Raw genomic sequence first — 19,525 nt, 5'->3', positions numbered from 1 at the left:
ATATGCTTCAGTACCAAAGTGGTCTTGGAAGCTGGCACTAATGTCTGTATCTATTTTGCTGATGGTGTCCATGATGGTGTTGAGGTCGATACTGGAGGGTCAGTGTTTGGAACTTTCCTTATGAAATAACACCAAGTGGTCTCTGGAGCTTCTGTCTGCTCTATGATCAGCCTTGTCTTGGAGTACCAATCTTCAGTGTCAGAGTTGTCAGTGTGGGCTCATCAATGCTGAGTCCTTTTTCTACATGTTTTTTCCCCTTTGGTGCTATGTCTTGGCATAGCATGCCTGGTGATGGGGGCTTTTGTCAAAGATCACTTCTTTCGTGCTTGATCAGACAGCTAGAAGCACCAATTTCCTCAGGCTCAGAGGTGACTCTCATCAATTTTTCCAAAAGACAGAGCTTGAGATGGGTGTCTTGAGACTTCCATGTCCATAAGGAGAACAAATGGCAGACAGAACATTAGTTCAGTATGTGGCTCTTCCTGAGGCAAAACAAGCAGAGACTATGGCCATAGGTGAACAGAATGAGACTGTCACTGGAGAGACAGAACTTAAAGCTGCAGGGCTTTGAGTCTGCCATGAGCATGTGGCATGAAGCACCTAACAGTGGTTGTACAGGTTGTGTGGCTTTTTTAATGTTTCCAAATTGGTAAATTAAGGAGAAGAAATGGTTAGCAACCTGTTCCATAACTATTGTTCTTTGAGATGTGTTGCACATGTCCATTCCATGAGAGTGTGTGAGTGCCCGGTGCTCTGCTGTTGGAGAGTTTTGCCTCAGTGGTATTGGTCGAGGCAGTGCATGCATCCTCTGCCTCCTCATGCTGCTGTGAAATGGTATAAATGGGAAAGCCAACCCCAAATCCCATTGGTTCCATCTAAATGGACAGATTTTGATATAAAGGGGAAGCGGGTAGGTCATGGAATGGACATATGCAACACATCTCAAAGATCAATAGTTACAGAACAGGTTAGAAATAGTTTCTTCTTCTTCGAGTGATTGCACACATCCATTCCACTGTAGGTGACTCCCCAGCTTTTCGATCTGAACGTGGGATCAGAATACATCTGAATAACGATTGAAGGACCACATGTCCAAATCTGGCATCATCTCCAGATTGCTAAGAGATGGCATAATATGATGTAAGGGTAGGCATTGAAGACCAAGTTGCTGCTCTACAAATGTCTAGAATAGGCATTTGAGCTAAAAAGGCTGCAGAGGCTGAGTGTGATCTCACTGAATGTGTTCAGTAGTTCCCTTTTCAGTGGAGATACATCGGCCATGTCATAGCACAAATGTATATAGGAAGAAATCCACTATGACATTCTTTGAGAAGAGGCCAGAAGTCTTTTCATCATGTCTGCAATTACCCTGAACAACTGTGATGATTTAGTTTATGGTTCAGTTTAAATGGCTTAGTCCTTTCCAAATGAAATGCTAATGCTCTCCTAACATCTGGAGTCTCTTCTCATCCCTGTGAGCATGAGGCTTAGGGAAGAAAGTTGGTAAATATATTGCTTGATTGATGTGGAAATGGGACTCCAGCATGGTGAGAAATTTTGGGTGAGGATGTAGGTTTACCTTGTCCTTATGGAACGCTCTATACGGAGGGACAGATACTAGAGCTCGTAACTCACACATTCTCATGGCCAAAGTGATCACTACCAAAATGGTTACCTTCACTGAGAGATGGAATAAGGAACAGGTAGTCCAAATGGAGGACCCATTATCTTTGTCAATGCCAGATTTAAGTCCCAAAAGGGAATAGGATCCTCTGCTTGGGGATACAATCATTCCAGACCTTTCAAAAATCTGATTGTCGTGGGATTGGAAAAAAGATAACAATTATCAGTCAGAGGATGGAAAGCTGAGACAGCTGCTAGGTGGACTCTGATGGAACTAATGGCCAGACCTTGCTGGTTCAGGTATAACAAATAATCCAGCACACGACATATTGAAGCCCGGACTGAGGAGACCCCTTTCTATTGGGTCCACATGTAGAGTCTCCTCCACTTCACCAGTAAGTATACATACTAGATGGTTTTCTATGGTTTAAGAGTATGTCTTGCACTGCCGTGGAACAGATCTCCTTCTGAGGTGTCAATCACAGAACTTCCAGACTGTCACGTGAAGAGCCTCTAGGTCAGGATAGAGGAGGTGACCATGGTCTCGTGAGATCAAGTCTGGGTCCAGCAGTAGAGTCAAAGGAGCCCTAACTGGAAGGATCAACAGAATGGAAAACCAGTGTTGGTGAGACCATGCTGATGCTATAAGTATTACTAATGCATAGTACTGATTGATTTTCAACACCACCCTGAGCAGGAGTGGAATAGGAAGCAATATGTACAGAAGCTTGTCTGTCTAGTGCACCACAGTCAGAAAATGAAACTGGCTACATCTAGACAGAGAGACCACTCATGGTGGCTGGAGAAAGACCTGCTCAGCTGCTTTATCTAGGGAGGTGGTGGAATCTCCATCCTTAGAGGTTTTTAAGGCCCAGCTTGACAAAGCCCTGGCTGGGATGATTTAATGGGTGTTGGTCCTGCTTTGAGCAGGGATTGGATTAGATGACCTCCTGAGGTGTCTTCCAACCCTAATATTCTATGATTCTATGAATCTATGATCTGCCAGACTGTTGTGGACACCTGGAAGGTGGGATGCTTTGAGGTGGATTGAGTTGGTGACATAAAAAATCCCACAATAGCTTTGCCTCTTGCAGAGAAGAGTCAACTGGGCCCTTCCTTGCCTGTTCACATAAAACATGGCCACTGTATTACCCATAACTACTAGCAAATTCCTTCTGGTGATATGGTGAAGAAAAGAGTAACAAGCTAATCAAATGACTTTCAGTTCTCTTACATTTAAGTGGAGAGTTAAATCCTGGGCAGACCACAGACCTTGAGGGTGTAGTAATCCCATGTGAGTCTCCCAACCTACGATAGAAGTGTCCATAACTAAGGTCAAAGTAAATTGAAGATGGGCAAATGGAATGACACACACACATTGGATGGGTCTGTCCTCTTGTCCAGAGAGACCAAGATTTGAGTGTGTACCCAAACCAGAGAGACCAAGATTTGAGTGTGTACCCAAACCACCAAGCTCAGCCATTTTTGCAGCTTCCTGAGATGAAGACTGGCATGTTGAACCACATAAATATATGAGGCTATATGCCCCAGAAGTCTGCAGCAATTCCGTACTGTTGTGGTAGAATGGGCCTTCAGGTTTAGAGAAATGGCCAGCATCATCTGGAACCTGGCCTGAGGGAAGAAGGCCCTGGCTTCCATAGAATCTAAGACTGCTCCTATGCATTCTATCCTTTGTACAGGTGACAGAATTGGCTATTCTTCATTAAAGAGCAATCCTAGCACACCAAAGATGAATTGAACCATGGCCATCCTAGACAGCACTTGGTCTTTGACACAACTTCTCACCAACACTTGAACTCCTGATTTCCTCAGGAATGCCGCCACCATTGCCATGTACTTTGTGAAAAAACATGGTACTGTGGACAGGCCAAAGACAGGACTGTAAACTGGTAGTGAGAGTGAATGATGAACAACCTGAGGAATTTCCTGTAGCTTTGATGTATTGCCACATGGAAACATGCATCCTTTAAATCAAGGGTAGCATACCAGTCGCCAGGATCCAGGGAAGGAATAATGGAAGCCGGCGTGATCATGCAAAACTTTATTTTCTTTAGGTGTTTGTTGAGCTGTTGCAGGTCTAATGTAGCTCTGAGACCTTCTTTTGCTTTTGGGATAAGGAAGTAGTGAGAATAAAACCCCTTCCCTCTGTGAAGTGGAGAACTTCCTCTATGGCTCCCAATCAGAGAAATCAACTCCTTAAAGGAGAACTTCATCATGATCTCTCCTCTAACATGTTAAAATGGCTGTCTGGAGTTCCCAGGCTGTCTGGATGAGCTGATAGCCACTGATGAAGTGAGAGAGGCTGGTCTCCTATAACTTCTGGTCCTCTTTCTAGCCTGGTCCTGGTGGTGAGGCATACACAAAGCATACTAGTGTGACTGCTGGGGACAAGAAGAGAAGAAGGTATTGGTGAGATCATTGTCAATTTGCCTCTCAATGGAACCGAATGTGGTGCCTAAAGTATCAGACACTGAACCATCGCAGATGGCAAATTTTGACTAGCAGTCATTGGTACCAGGTGAGAAGGTTCTTGGACTGCCAGCAAAACCACTGCTGAGAGACTCAGCAGATGGTGTGCTGCAACATATGCTTCAGGAGTTAACAGTGTAGGAATATTCTTCTGTTGCTGCTGAGCTGATGAAGATTGCACTGCTTAGTCAGGCAGTGCCACCTTAGGGGTCATAACAGGGAAAATGCTAAGAGTAGTGGATCAGATATTGCTGTTCCACCTCAGTGTCAGATATAGGCATTAGAATTCTCATTGTTACAATAAGAAGCAGAAGAGCAGTTGAAAAGTTTCTGCACATACATTTTCTATTATTGTTGCCCCTATATATTCTTGACATATGGGAGGAAAGAGAGCCACCTTAACTATTCACATGCTAATCTAACTAGCTCTCTCTCTCACACACACAAACAAACGTTCTTTGTGCAGCTTCATCTTACCATTTCCATCCAATATTTTTAAGACTTCAGCAACCACCAAATCATATGAAACAGTTCTTCCCCCTTTCTCTACATCTTTATTTCCTTTTAGGATACACAGTCCACCCCAATCACATAATTGGCAAAGTTCCTAAAGTGTGCACCTTTTTAAGAGACAGAATAAATTATCTGATACAATTTGAATAGATATATACTAAAACTTTTTTTATTCATTTCATCTGAAGATCCCAGATGCAAGGGTGGAGGTTTCATTCTCCAGACACATTTGTAACATAACTGTTAACTTTCCAGGTGCCTACATGTGTGTGTAAAGGAGACAATAGATTCTGTATACACATTTTTGTTTTCATGTAGTATTCTTCATCACAAGTACGTGCCTGTGTCAGCTGGATTGTTATATAAACTGTGAATTTCAAAGTAACAATAAAAAGTCAAGGTGCTGAAATGAAGAATTCGCTATAATTCTCCAGGCACATCTTTGGTTGCAATTTATGAAACTATAAGGATAATACTTTCAATTATATTTTAATAGGAAAAAAGTACTGAAATGCAATTATTTATGATGCATGATTATACTGTAGAAATGTTATAATTCAGTCTCAACATACAGTCACCCAGACACATGACTAGGGGTAGACTTGCCAAAGATGACTCAGACAAAACAAATTTAAGGTGCAAAACAAAACATCTATTAATGCTAATACAACAAAATGTTTCTGAGTGTGTAATGCTGGAGCACATACACAAACTTCCACACAATCTCTGCTTCCAGTGCTGTACTAGATGTCTTTTACCAAATCCTTACTGCCTCTATTTCTTTGAGTAACTAATTATCACACTGGTGATTCTATAAACTAGCTCCAGCAAGGTTGCCACAAGCCTACTACTAGCAATTGTCAGGGACTGACTGACCAATTCACAGAGCCATGTTCTTTCTAGAACAAACTTGGGAGTAGAGGCAACTGCCATTTTCTCTTTAGGTTAAACAGACTTTACATTGAGAGGCTGATATTGGGAAGTCAAAACAAATTAAACTCAAGTTTTTTTCCCCATTCACTGGGGAACACTGTTTTCTTCTTCTGGCTTTAGCGAAGCTGACGCCTCATTGCACTACTCATTGTTCTCCTTAAAAAGGAAAATTGTAAGAAAAAGGGTTGAAAGATGGTTTCACCTCTGCTCTGGGGAAGAGTTGGAGAAACAGAATGTTACAGCGATTAAGGAAAAAGGAGTTAAAGGGGAGGACTGGTAAGTACCATTCATTCTCTATTTGTACCATAGACATAGGCATTCATAGATTGGGTCAGTTTTTCTGCTGTGGTCACTTCCTCTGGGTGTAGCAGAGAGATGAGACTGTCAGGGCGCTGGTTATAACTTCCTGATTCGCCATGTACTATTAGGCATAGGTCAGAGCAGCCTGGTTCACTAACCTGTGCCAGCTGGCTATGGTAATGAAAGGACCATTTGCCAGCTAGTGACTGCCAAAGTACATCCTGCTGCAGGCACACCCCTTCGTGTACCTCCACACTTCTCCACACCCCCCACTAGAATCTCCCTCTCTTTGCACGGCCTGAGTAACACAATGGAGACAAGGTAAGGAACCTCCATAATATCAGGCTCCCAACGCGAGAGAGACTCTTAAACAACAATGAAGCATCCTGGGAGGGTGTTTGTAGCGGGGAGGGGGGGTTTGGAGGAAAAGAATGGAGCTTCTACCCATCCCCAACCCCCATCAGGTTCTCCAAAGTCAGGGATCCCTAAAGAGACAAAAAGAGGATGGGAAGAAATCCAGCTTTTGGCCAGGCCATTTGTCTGAGTTCTTCCCCTTCAATTCTAGGGGACTGAAGAGTGTGTGACACTATTCAGTTAAACAGGTAAACTAATCTGTCCCATATATACACAGAAGAATGACAGCAACCTGCAATATTGCTGATGAATACATTATTATACATATTATGACAATACCATAGCTTGCAAATGTTTGTGTATATTCTATTGTTTATAGATGATGGACAACATTTTCAAAAGCATGTGGGACACAGTGAGATTCAGGCTCCTTGGTGCCTAAGACATTTTTGAAAAGTTTACCCTTAAAGAGCAAGTTAAAAGCAAAGTACTGCAATGTGATGAATTATGACACAATACATTATTACACACTGATAAGAAAACCTCAAAAGATTTGAAGTTCTGTTTAAAAAAAATCACAAAATGTAAATGTTTATCTTAACAATTTCATCTTGAATATACATATTAGGTTAGCTTCCCTTCAAGAACAGGCTGCTCTGTGAGAGGAAAGCCCCAAACTATTAATCAGCAACAGATGCATATTATCAAATAGATTTGCATTTTCACTTGCAAATTTGTGAGTCGTTTCTGTGATTTAGTTTAAAGATAAAAGCAAGACCTTAGAGTGAGCCACTTCAGTTTAAATTGTAGATATAATTAGTGTGGGTATGAAACATCTTCCATATGAAGACTGGGACTTTTCAGCTTGGAAAAGAGATGACGAAGGGGGGATACAACAGAGGTCTATAAAATCATGACTGGTGTAAAGAAAGTAAATAAGGAAGTGTTATTTACTCCTTCTCATAACAGAAGAACTATAGGTCACCAAATGAAATTAATAGGCAGCAGGTTTAAAACAAACAAAAGGACGTATTTCTTCATTACAACGCACAGTCAACCTGTGGAACTCTTTGCCAGAGGATGTTGTGAAGGCCAAGACTATAACAGGGTTAAAAAAAGAACTAGATAAGTTCATGGAGGATAGATCTATCTATGGCTATTAGCCAGGATAGGCAGGGATGGTGATCCTAACCTCTGTTTGCCAGAAGCTGGGAATGGGCAACAGAGGATGGGATCACATTCCCTCTCAAGCACCTAGAAGACAGGTTACTGGGCTAGATGGACCTTTGGTCTGACAAAGTATGGCATGTGTGCAGCACATGAAGAACAACTTCTGTCTAGCACTTTAATTGAAGCAGTATGGCATTAATATGGCCTTTTATGCTTTGCTTAGAAGGAAGAGTGGTATATAATTACAGTACATTTTACATACCTCCTTCCACCTGTTGGCCTTCCATGTGGGACATCTGACAGCTCTACAAATTTTGTGGGTTCGAGGCTTCTTTAAATGTCTACAGTTTTCTTCCTCTAATTTAATTTGGATGCTGTTCACACAATGTACATCACGATACTTTATACCCTTTCCACAGGAAACAGAACACTGGAAAAGAAGAAATAGATTTGCTTTATTCCTTTTTCTTTATTAGAACTTTAAAAGAAGTTGAAAAAACAGAAAAAGCAACCACTTAGCATATGCCATAAAACAAATAAACAATGACGGTTTTATATTGTGCAATATCTACTGTACATGTCTACTTTGAAGTTGTTTCATAATGGACAGTACTTATTGTTCACATCCTGGCCAACAATCAGTTAATTGTTCATTCAATCAGTCATTTGTAAATATATGAGATCAGCCGTCAACACACGAGATCTCATAAATATGCTGTTATAATTCTTGGCGTCTGATTTGTGTCCATTTATTCTTTTACGTAGAGACTGTCCGGTTTGGCCAATGTACATGGCAGAGGGGCATTGCTGGCACATGATGGCATATATCACATTGGTAGATGTGCAGGTGAACAAGGCTCTGATAGTGTGGCTGATGAGATTAGGTCCTATGATGGTGTCCCCTGAATAGATTGTACATTGGCCAAAACCGAACAGTCTCTACACAAATCAGACGTCAAGAATTATAACATTAAAAAAACAGTCAGAGAACACTTCAATCTCCCTGGTCACTCGATTACAGACCTAAAAGTGGCAATATTACAACAACAAAACTTCAGAAACAGACTCCAACAAGAGACTGCTGAATTGGAATTAATTTGCAAACTGGACACCATTAAAGTAGGCTTGAATAAAGACTGGGAGTGGATGGGTCATTACACTAAGTAAAACTATTTCCCCATGCTTATTCTCCCCCACCCCCGCCTACTGTTACTCTCACCTTCTTGTCAACTGTTGGAAATGGGCCATCCTGATTATCACTACAAAAGGTTTCTTTTCTCCTGCTGATAATAGCTCACCTTAATTGATCACTCTCATTATAGCGTGTATGGCAACACCCATTTTTTCATGTTCTCTATGTATATATATATATATATATCTATATCTATATCTTCCTACTGTATTTTCCACTGCATGCATCCAATGAAGTGGGTTTTATCCCATAAAAGCTTATGCTCAAATAAATTTGTTAGTCTCTAAGGTGCCACAAATACTCCTCGTTCTTTTTGCTGATACAGACTAACATGGCTGCCACTCTGAAACCTGAGAAATGATAGTTGCAACAATGATTTTATTTTTAATGTAAAGGTTATTTTTACTCCATGCTTCTCTAATGCCTGCTGAAATAACTAAATAAATCAGAATAGTTTGAGATTATGTTTTTAAAAATTTCAAAATGCAATAAGACCTCATACTTTAAGTATAACCTTTCTGGAAAACCTACAGACAGGAGCTATAGATTTTGTATCCTGATCTTGAGTTCCTGCACACCCAAAACTCCCATTCATTATAGGGATCAGGACACAAATTTTTAGCTTCACTGTGTAGGCTATATTATTTATGTTCCGATAGAATGTTTTAATTCACCAACATTTTAGTGGTTACTAAAAACATGAAAGTCTGATTGACTTGTTTCATGTACTTTTGTTGTTTCAGTGCTCACACCACCTATAGAAGGAGGAACAATCCTTGATATACCAGTAATAAAAAAAAATACTGATAAACATTTACTGCATTTTAAATTCTTATTTTGCATAGTTTACTGTTGTCATTCAATTTGTAAACCTCAATCTCTACAAAATTATTTAAAACCAAACAGACTAACAAATCAAAAAGAACCACAAACAATGCAGGTACTGCTCAACGTGTAAGAGTGGCAGAATTGGACCTTTAGGGACTGATTCAAAGTCCACTCTGATCAATGGAAAGACTCTCACTGACTTCAAGTGGGGCTTAGATCAGATCTTTGTTAGTTAGCATACAGTAACACCTCAGAGTTATGAACACCTCGGGAATGGAGGTTGTTCACAACTTTGAAATGTTCATAACTCTGAACAAAACGTTATGGTTGTTCTTTCAAAAGCTTACAACTGAACATTGACTTAATACAGCTTTGAAATGTCACTATGCAGAAGAAAAATGCTGCTTTTAACCATCTTTATTTAAATGAAAAAAGCACAGAGACCATTTCCTTACCTTGTCAATTTTTTAAAAAACTTTTCTTTTATTTGTTTAGTAGTTTACGTTTAACACAGTACTGTACTGTCTGCTGTTCCTGATTGTGTACTTCCGGTTCCAAATGAGGTGTGTAGTTGATGGGTTTGTAATTGTGGTGTCCATAACTCTGAGGTTCTACTGTAGTTGGTACAAGGCTCAGTTGTGCTATTTATGCACAGGCCTGCATTTCTACCCAGGTTCTCTGATGCATGGGATGAGCACACTACCTCTTTGTGAGGTTTAGCTCTCTGCCAATTTTGTTCTACATGCTGTTATGGAGGTGGCATCCCCAGAGGAGGAAGCAGTCCCATTGTTCCCTTAAATGCAAGGACTGCAACTACACATGGCTCTCTTCTTGTTGTTCTTCTTGTCCCTTGTCCTCTTTTCACTCTGCACGCTTCCGTAGGAGCCGGGCACAATTTGGCCCATAGTGCTCAGCACAGATATAACACTTTTATTTGTATAACATATTTTAAAAGGAGGTTAGTTATTTTTGACTTATTGATTACAAACTTGAATTGATTTTGGAGTTGTATGAAGAACACATTTTCCATATATCATGGATCACATGTGTAGAAAGACTTCCACAGGAACTTTATATCTTGGAAGAAATATGAACATTTTTCTTAAAACAAATACAAGTTGAAAAATAATCCACAAGTTTTTTTCCTGAAATTTTAGCATTTGTCTCAACATGGGTTAAATAATATTTCCCATATCGCAGATCCTTTAAAAATATTATAAAATGCAGTGAAAAGCTGGAGTTGATTAATATCGTTCAATGTCATTCTGTAACCCTGGTAACTAGGAGTCATCGGTTAAGTCTTTTTTCAGTATTAAAATTTTATGAGGATCAGCCTAATGCAGCTGCTGGCACTCTCCGAAGTGTACAAGTTAATTCTTATGCAGAAGGAGCATAATCAATTGCAAGCAAATTAAGGCTCTTTTTTGAAGCAGCTTAAATATAATTCTGAGCACTTGCAATAAATAAAGCTTTGCTGGGAGGTTTTAGATGTATCCTTTTTTATAGATACTTTGAAAAAAAACTAAGCAGTTGGGTTTTTCTTGGAATTTCAGTCTACATTTATTTTAACTTCTTTTCAAGGGAACATTTTGTGTCCGTACCCTAACCAAGCCAAATGGGATTTTCCAGTCTCCACTTTGAAAACAGCTTAGCAAGTGGAAAGGATATAAACAGCTCCTGCTTGTGCTTTTGTTAGCAAGTGAATGGCATAAAAGTTGTAAAGCTGTGGTCAAGACGGGAAAAGTAGCATCTAAAGAGAATAATATATTTACCACTGTAAAAAAAAAAAGAGACTTTTAGGTGTGATTGTGTGACCGTACAGAGCCAGCATATTCAAAGATTACAAACTCATACAAATTGCAAGAAATTGGACTAGAGACTTTCAAATTCTAAGGCTCAATCCAGAATCTATTCCAGTGAGGTAACAGGGATTCCAGTGAAGTAACAAGGATTGGAAAAATGGTGGATTTCCTGTTGTGATCCAGGAGGCATGTTAGAGAAGGGAGGAGACAGCACTACAATGTCTTGCACTCTAATGATCTTTGGTTGGCACATTGACTCCTAGGGCCATAGTCAAGTGGGAGTCGTTTGAGCTGCTCTAAAACTATGCAAGGACTGTAATGGTTCTTGGTTAGCTGCAGGATGGTGACTCCTTTAATGTCTTCTTAGCCCAGCTGTGCCCACTTCAGGGGCCAGCTGGGAGCTACTTCCGTCTCTGCCATTAGTTAGAGCAGGCTCTCTTCATGTCCCCTTTCAGGTGGCCATGCCTCCCCCATGCTGGAGGGTTAGCAGCGGTGGTGTAGAGTTGTTACACCAATTCTGTACCAAAACATGCATTCCCTCTCTGCTGCAGGAATTCTCAGCTGGAGAAATTCACAGGGTTTAACTCACCTTTGTAGTTGTGGAGCATTGCAAGGAGGCCATATCAGACTCTAGAACTGGGCCTCTGTCATTTCTGATTTGTAAGTTACCAACTCTTTATTAAAATAAAGCGAGTTCTTTACAACACAAATTACTGTAATACACAAGCACTAAAAGAGAAGGTGACAGGCATAAAAGACCAGAGAAACCAGCAGAGCTGAGACAGCGGAGCTTATCGTAGGTATGTATATTATATACAGTCATTGCAATGATTTTCTATCATTTCATCCTACCTTGCCCATCTTCAGTTAGTTCATGGTTGTATTCCCCATATTCCTCTTACCATGGTATTAGAAAACAGGGTAAGGGGCTACAAAGTGCCCCCTTACTATTACGTGCAGGCTCACTCATTGTGGGTTGCAACGTGGGGGTGAGAAAGTAGCAGCCAACAAGCTTCAACAACATGCTCCATAAGCCAGAATTCTGGACTCCTCAAAGTCAGGATTCAGACCAGGACACAACAACAAAGATGGCCCTAGTGGCAGTACAAGATCACCTCTTTGTGTCCTGGACATAGGCAAGATCTCCATGCTCAGCCTGCTGGATCTTTGACACAGTGGACTGCAAGACACTGCTAACACAACTACATGACAGAACAGGAATAGATGGCCCAACACTACAGTGGCTCCAATCATTCCTCTCCAGCTGAACTCACAGAGGTGTGATGGGTAACTGCTTCTCCTCCCTGAAGGCCCTCACCTATGGGCTCCTGCAGAGATCCATATAACACTCTTCAATATCTACGTGAGCCTACTGGGAGAGCTAGTAAGATACTCTGGGCTCAGCTGCCAGACGTATGGTGATGACACTCAATTATATATCCCATTTGCAACTGATGCAACCAGATTACTACACAAGAAAGTATCAAAAAGGTTCAGTATCAGGAAGCATGACAGTCATATCATGTGTGTTAAAAGCGTTTTGTTTTTTATATAAGAAATACGGTGACTACGGAATTTAATAACTTTCATTTGTTCCAAATACTCACTCTTATTGGTATATTGCCCAAACAATTTTCTAAAGTACTGATTGCACAACGGATAACATTTTTCATGAACCTTTGTACTGAAAGCAGCAAAGAAATTATACACGCTCATTACTATGCCACTGTAAAATTATATATTCCTAGATGAAAATTAACCCAGATGGCTGTTTACATTTATTAAATCAGGTTTCTTGTGCTGTCAATAATAGAGTATGTTTATTTATTGACATTAGAAATAAAATCCATCTGTTTTTTTAAAGAAATAGCATGTTGTAGTATTTTATTAGTAAGAAATAATTTTTGTACTTTATCTATGTTACTTCCTGGGGACTTTTGAGTCAGCTCTTGGAGAAGTAGGTTTTGCATTGTGGCTACAACATTCCAATTAATTCCATCAATTGTAAAATCCTTTCTAACCCCTCCTTAAAACTCTCCTCTGCTGAATGCCTACAAAATACTTGACTATGATTTGGCGGCTATTGTGCGATGCCTACTGCTTATCATGTTAATTAGCATTGTCTCATTGTTACCTTGTGCTCCCCCCAATCTGTTATATCCAACTTTTTTTTTAATACTGAGCCTGTAAGCTCTTTTGCATAAGGACCATCTTTTATTATGTGTGTACAGTGCCTAACACAATGGGGCTCTGATTTCTGACTGGGGCCCCTACGCTCTCTGCAATACAAATAAATAATATTTAAATGGCAGCGGCAGACATACATTGAAGGAAAAATTATACCCATCTAAAAACCAGCTATGAAACTGGTCATAGAATTTAAAAGGATGAAATTCTGCCCTGTTTTATATCCAATACAGCCCCTTTCACCTCAGTCATTTTTCACAAGTTGCAAGGCATGGCAAAATTAGACCTATGGAATTCATAGAGTAGAAAAGTATTGGTCCAGTGTGTCATGATTTCTTGTCAATAGAGAATAGTCCCTTGAATACATTTTCTAGTGTTCTGTCCAGTTCAGTTTTAAATGTTTCAGGTATTGTGATGTCTACCACTTGCCTTGGGAGACTATTCAAACCCTAATAAATCTTATTTTTACTTTACTAGAATACAGTCTAAACATTCACTTAAAGTTATCTGCTTCATTATTTCAATTTATACCACCTAGCACCTTAATTTCTCTCCTCTTTGTTGTTTCCACTCTTCCAGTAACATAACCCCCTTTGCTGTCTTTCGGCCAAGCTAATTATTTCATTTTTCCTCATAAAACAATCCCTGTTGTTCCTTGACACTTTTTGTTGCTTTTTTCTTAACTCTCTCTAATGTATTTTTCTAGTAAGGCAGTTCTTTCAACTGAACCCAATATTTCAGATACAGTAAGTTGAATCATAACCATTTAGGGCTGGGTTTTGCCAGCTTTATTCAAGCTGAGCAATACCTTACTCCATGAGTAGTTACACTGAAACAAATGAGACTACAGAATAAGGTACAACTCAGTGCAAATAAGGATGGCAAAAACTGACCCATAGAAAGGGATGTGGACACAAATGGTGCCCAAATATTACACTGGTCTCTTTTGCTGCCATTTTACATTGCAATTTCATGTCTAATTTGCTGTCAATTGTCACCCCTCACTCCAAGTCTCTTGATGTTATCTTTTCCCAGATTTGTCTCCCCCTCATAGAGCATATGATATGTGCTTTGAGTTATTTTCCCCCAAATATATAAGATTGTAATTTTCAAACTTTAGTGATTTTGTTTTCCTCCTAATATTTGTTCCATTATTATGGAGGCACATGTCATGGCTCCATAATTAAGGTTGATTTGAACTTCGCACTAAAGGAAGGCATTCAATCTATTTGTTGTGTATGAAGAATACAGTGCATCCTCAAAATTACAGCACTTACACTTTGAATACAAAATGAATTTTCTGATAATTTCAATAAAACCATTAGACTGAGTTAAAAATTATTTTAAAATGGGTCCTTTCATAAACTGAAAACCCTGAGTAAGACCATGGTTTTTGTCCCCAATGATCTCAGCTCAGTTATTACCTATTTATACTAAAATTGGCAGAGGTAAATCTGGTACAATGGGTAGTTTTTTAAAATAAATATTTAGAGTTAAAAGTCAGTTTCCCTTTTATCCTTCATAACTGAAAATTACTCTTTCAGCAGAAGCTGGCTTATAGAATCTTCAGGGAAACTCATGAAGAATGGCCCTTTACCAAAATGGCTGCCCTCCCCTACTGTTCTTAATGGTACTAAAGCCACAGGATACCTTACTAAAGATAGCTACCACCTTCATTCTCTTGGTCCTTGGAGTGCTCTGATCTACCTTTTGAAAGCATAGGGCAACCATCTTTCCTAGGCCAGTTTGGAAACAATGGGAATCATTGGCCATTTTTGCTAAGCTCAACCTGTGGCGTCAGTCTCGTTGAGAGCAGTGGGAGATGGTGGCTATTTTGAGGTGGCCATCTTAACCATGCACAGCATATGCGCCTTAGTCCCATTAAAAAGAACTGCGTAATGGTGGCCCATTTTAAAAGAGGACAAGCCTCTGTGAATAATAATGCCTATTTCTTATATAGCACTTTTTATCATAGGTCTCAAAGCACTTAATCCTTAATGTACCAATTCACCAATACCCCTATGAGGTAATGAAGCAATAATAGCTCCATTTCACAGATGGGGAACTGAGGCACAGAGACAATAAGCAACTTGCATAAGATCACACAGAAAGTCCATGCTGAAGCAAGGAACTGAATGCAGCTCTCCATGCTCCTAGCCCAGAGCGCTAGCCACTGGACCATCTTTCCCATTCATTGAGTTTCTTTGTTGAAGATTTTATGTGTCACCCCTCTGCTGAAAGAGAAACCTTCTATTATGAAGAATAATGGCAAAAAATTGCTCTTAATCCAAATATTTATTTTCAAACTTACTTGTTGCAGCATATCTATTCAACAGGAAGGGCATATAGGGAAAGTGTGTGTGCACACAACACATGTGAATGGGAGTGTGGAAGGCAGGAGGGAGACAACTGAGGCTCTGTGTGCAGGGAAATGTAGAAAATAAAAAAGGAAAACTGGGATGTAGATGTTTACACTCCCTGTAATATATGCTGCTCTGGTGATGCAAAGCAGCTTAAAACCAGGCTTAACCGTCCCATCTGCTCTGACTTTTTATGCTCCTCCAAAATGACAAAGCATCCAGAGTACAGCTATAAATCTACTCCTGAAATTTAAAATTAAATAAATATATAAATAAATAAATATCTCAGCTTGACAAACGATGTGAAGATATGCATTCGGGTTGGGTTTCTTGTATAGTGTTCATATGTGATCTTTTAAGTCATTTTAAAAAACACAGAATTCTCCAGCTAACAACCTAGTTTATGATGAACATAAGGTCAGAGCTGCTCGACCCCAGCAGGGGGAAGGCTGGCCAACAACCTGATTTCCCTGCCCTTAGGTGAATTCTCTCTTCCTGTGCAGCTGCTCCTAAATCTTTATTCCATATCAGCTCTCCTGGGGCAATCTGGTGCGCTAGACATATCTACATTTCCCATGGGAAAGAAGGTCCTTCTGTGATTATAGCTCCCCTAACTGTCATACTAAAAATCTGCAGATATTTTCAGATGAACATATCACGCATCAAGGAGTTAGTGGGGAAAATTCCTGCCTAAGCAGAGCAGCAGTTATATCTCACTTAGGTGCATGAGAAACATAAGCATCTCCTTCTGCAATTGTCTGAAATAAAATGAGAATTCATTTGGAAAGTTAAACACTTAAGAGAGTTAAAAGGCTTGTCTATAGAATTTAGCTTTTTCTGTCTAGTTGAATTTTAAAGAGATATTAGACTTCCATTTATTTGGCAGCCAAAATAGTTTAAACTTAATTAAAGCAAATTTTATAATTAATGTCTTTCCATTACATAGTACCACCGTTTTTTTTGGGAGATTCAACTACATCCACATTTTTTTAAGGGTACGTTCATTGTATTGAAGTGCATCCGATATTAAAAATTAATAATACAGTCCTTGGAAATATTTTCAGAGTTGCTTTTTAAGCAGTGTCCTCTTTTTACATTGGACTGATACTTTTTTTTTTGCAAATGAATAACCATCTTGCTTTCTCTATATCCACAGTGAGTATTTTCTCCTGAAGTTCTAGACTGTATTCTTTTCTCCTTAGAAAATTTAAAATACAGTAATTGATCAATCTTCATTATTTAAAAGGAGACCTAAGACCAGTAATTTTATTTACATTGCTCCTCTTCTGTGTGCAGAAGAACATAACTTCGCGCCTATATGAGATTTTCTTTGTAGTGCTCAAAGCACTCTACAAAGGTGTTGTTAGCCTCATTTTACAGATGAGGAAATGGAAGAACAGCTGGTGCCAAGTACACTTTGGACACATTGCCTGCGGGTGGCAATATGCAGTATGTTCCTGGTGCAATGACTGTGAGCTTGAAAACAATGATCGTTGTTGTTTGCCTCATCCAAACTGCCATTTACTTCAATAAAAAAGTGATACCATTGCTGCCGTCCTTATCTATCCCACCGTCCTCCCTTCAATCCTTGAGAAAACATAATTGTATTTGTAATAAAAAGTTGCAACAATCCAGAAATGTGTGAAGGGGGTTGTTTATACCCTTGAGATCTCCAGTATGGGTGCAGAACACAGGAGTATGAAGTCAGAACCTTTTGCTACCTCTTTTTATGGGCCCTTAAAATTCTATCTGTGGCTCTGAGGAAATCTGTAAGCTTCCTGACTGAATCAGAGATTCTATTTCTGCCTTGTGCTCTGAGGTAAAATGGGCATGGTATAGCATGGCATTCCGGGGCACCATGCTTATTGTGTCTCATTTTTAAACTGATTTGCAATATTAACATGCCCATTTTACCAGTAAAAATATGCTAACTGCTGGTCCTGCAAACCCAGCTTGGACTCTGAAAATCAAGCTGGATTAATTCTTTCTTACACACTGTCAGTTGTGATAAGGATTCTGGTCAAATTATGCCTTCACTCATACCTGTGCAATCATTTTGAGTCTGATTCTCCAGGATCACTCTATCAGTGTAAAGTTTTTCTGAATTCAGTTTATCTGGTCTTTGGAGAATTCCCACAGGAAGGGCAATCACTGGGTGGCACAGAGTCAATATATCAGCTCCTATACCACCCCCCAACACAGGGAGCAAGGACAAGGGAAATGAGATATATCTGCAACCTGTCAATCTCCAACTGATGTAACTTGCATTGAGGGATGAGACAGGCACAGAATGGCCCCAGTACAAGGTGACTAATCCACTGAAGTCAATGGGAGCTTTGCCATTGACTTGAATAGGGGCAGGCATAGACCCGTAATACCAATAGGTCCCAAATTAACTATGAGGTGAAGCATGTTATAATGCATTTTCTTAAACCAACAAAACTATGGTGAACCAAGTGCTTTTCAAAACAGCAAAGGCCTGTAAGTCTGGAGTACTCCACTGAAGTCAACGGAATATCACCAAAGTAGGCGAGGGGAGAATCAAGCCCCCAAATGTCCGTGTTCTTCCTATGGATTAACAGCATGCAAAAATGCCATTTTTGAAAATTACATAATTTGACATTTTGAACAAGGGATAATAGCCCATCTAAAACTGACGAAATAATATATTCTGTTTGCTATTCTCTTAAGATGCTCAGATGCTCATTCCCACCTCCTCGGGATAGGAAGGGATTTGCCATGCTTACCAGTAGCTGCTTCTGGTGAAAAGATTAGGTTCCACTTTCTAGATGAAGTTTTGTGTGTGTTCTTTCAGCTGAAGAGTGATGGTTCTGCCTTGGTTGGGAGTGACTATAGAGTGAAAACTGATGAGGTTGGATAAGATCGTGTGGTTGAGAGAGATAGAGGAGTAATGAAGGATAAATAGCAGCCTTTCACAGAAGTCCAAGCTAAACCCCAAAGTCCTCATTATTATAATTCCCAGAAGGGAAGATGGGATGTACACAACATTCAAATCCAAATTTCATAATATAAAATTGAATTTAACTGAAATTTTGGAATTTGTCCCAAGCTGAATACAAACCAACACAAAACCCACAGAAGAGACAAGCCATTCCCACTGTATTTCCAGTAAGCATATACTGCAAAATACCCGAAGACAAAAAAATTTGTGGTAGTCCATGTTGTGATAGCACCATTTCATAAGCATGGTGAAGCATTCATTAAGAGAGTTCCAGATGGAAAATTGTGTGGCAGACAGTAAGAGAAGAAAACGACAGCAGGATATAAGATGAACACAAGACAGGCAAAGATAGAAGAAAGGGCAGAAGAAGAGAGATTATCAGAAGAGAAAATAATGAAAATGGCTCAGATATAGGACAGAATACAAAATAGAAAAAAAAAAGGCTACAGAGGCAATATTCTTATTTGTTGTATACAGATATGAATACTGTACTCAAAATCCGAAACCAAATATGAATCTGAGACCTGTCCTCCAGAAACTACTTTCTTGCAGGTTTTTGCCATTCTGGAAGAGGTACTCAAATGGAGGCCCTATGTTATATAGAGGGTAGATAGTAATAGTCTATAAGGTTCTATAACTGAAATGCCTGAACAAGGCTTGAGCTATCTAAACAGAACTGTGTGTTGGCACAAAACTTTTAATTGTGCTAGATTTTTGTGATTGCTTTTAATATTTAAAGAGAGCAGTTACTATATCCTGAGTGAATGACAAATGATTTTTAACAGCAATGTCTGTCACGTTTGCCACCTCA

General features: G+C 39.6%; 1 protein-coding gene across 4 annotated transcripts in view; it reads right to left on the bottom strand.

The window, feature by feature from the left end:
* The window catches only part of ADAMTS20 (ADAM metallopeptidase with thrombospondin type 1 motif 20), a 174,393-nt gene that overhangs the window by 18,369 nt on the left and 136,499 nt on the right, over positions 1 to 19,525 (bottom strand). For all 4 annotated transcript variants that reach the window (XM_007061782.3, XM_043548992.1, XM_043548987.1 and 1 more), the window contains one exon: positions 7,646 to 7,813. In XM_007061782.3, coding sequence (XP_007061844.3) covers positions 7,646 to 7,813 — 168 coding nt within the window. The remainder of the gene's footprint in view (positions 1 to 7,645; positions 7,814 to 19,525) is intronic.

This window comes from Chelonia mydas, chromosome 1, assembly GCF_015237465.2.
Source record: "Chelonia mydas isolate rCheMyd1 chromosome 1, rCheMyd1.pri.v2, whole genome shotgun sequence".
Classification (NCBI taxonomy): Eukaryota; Metazoa; Chordata; order Testudines; family Cheloniidae; genus Chelonia; species Chelonia mydas.
This window is presented reverse-complemented; position numbering and strand designations above follow the sequence as displayed.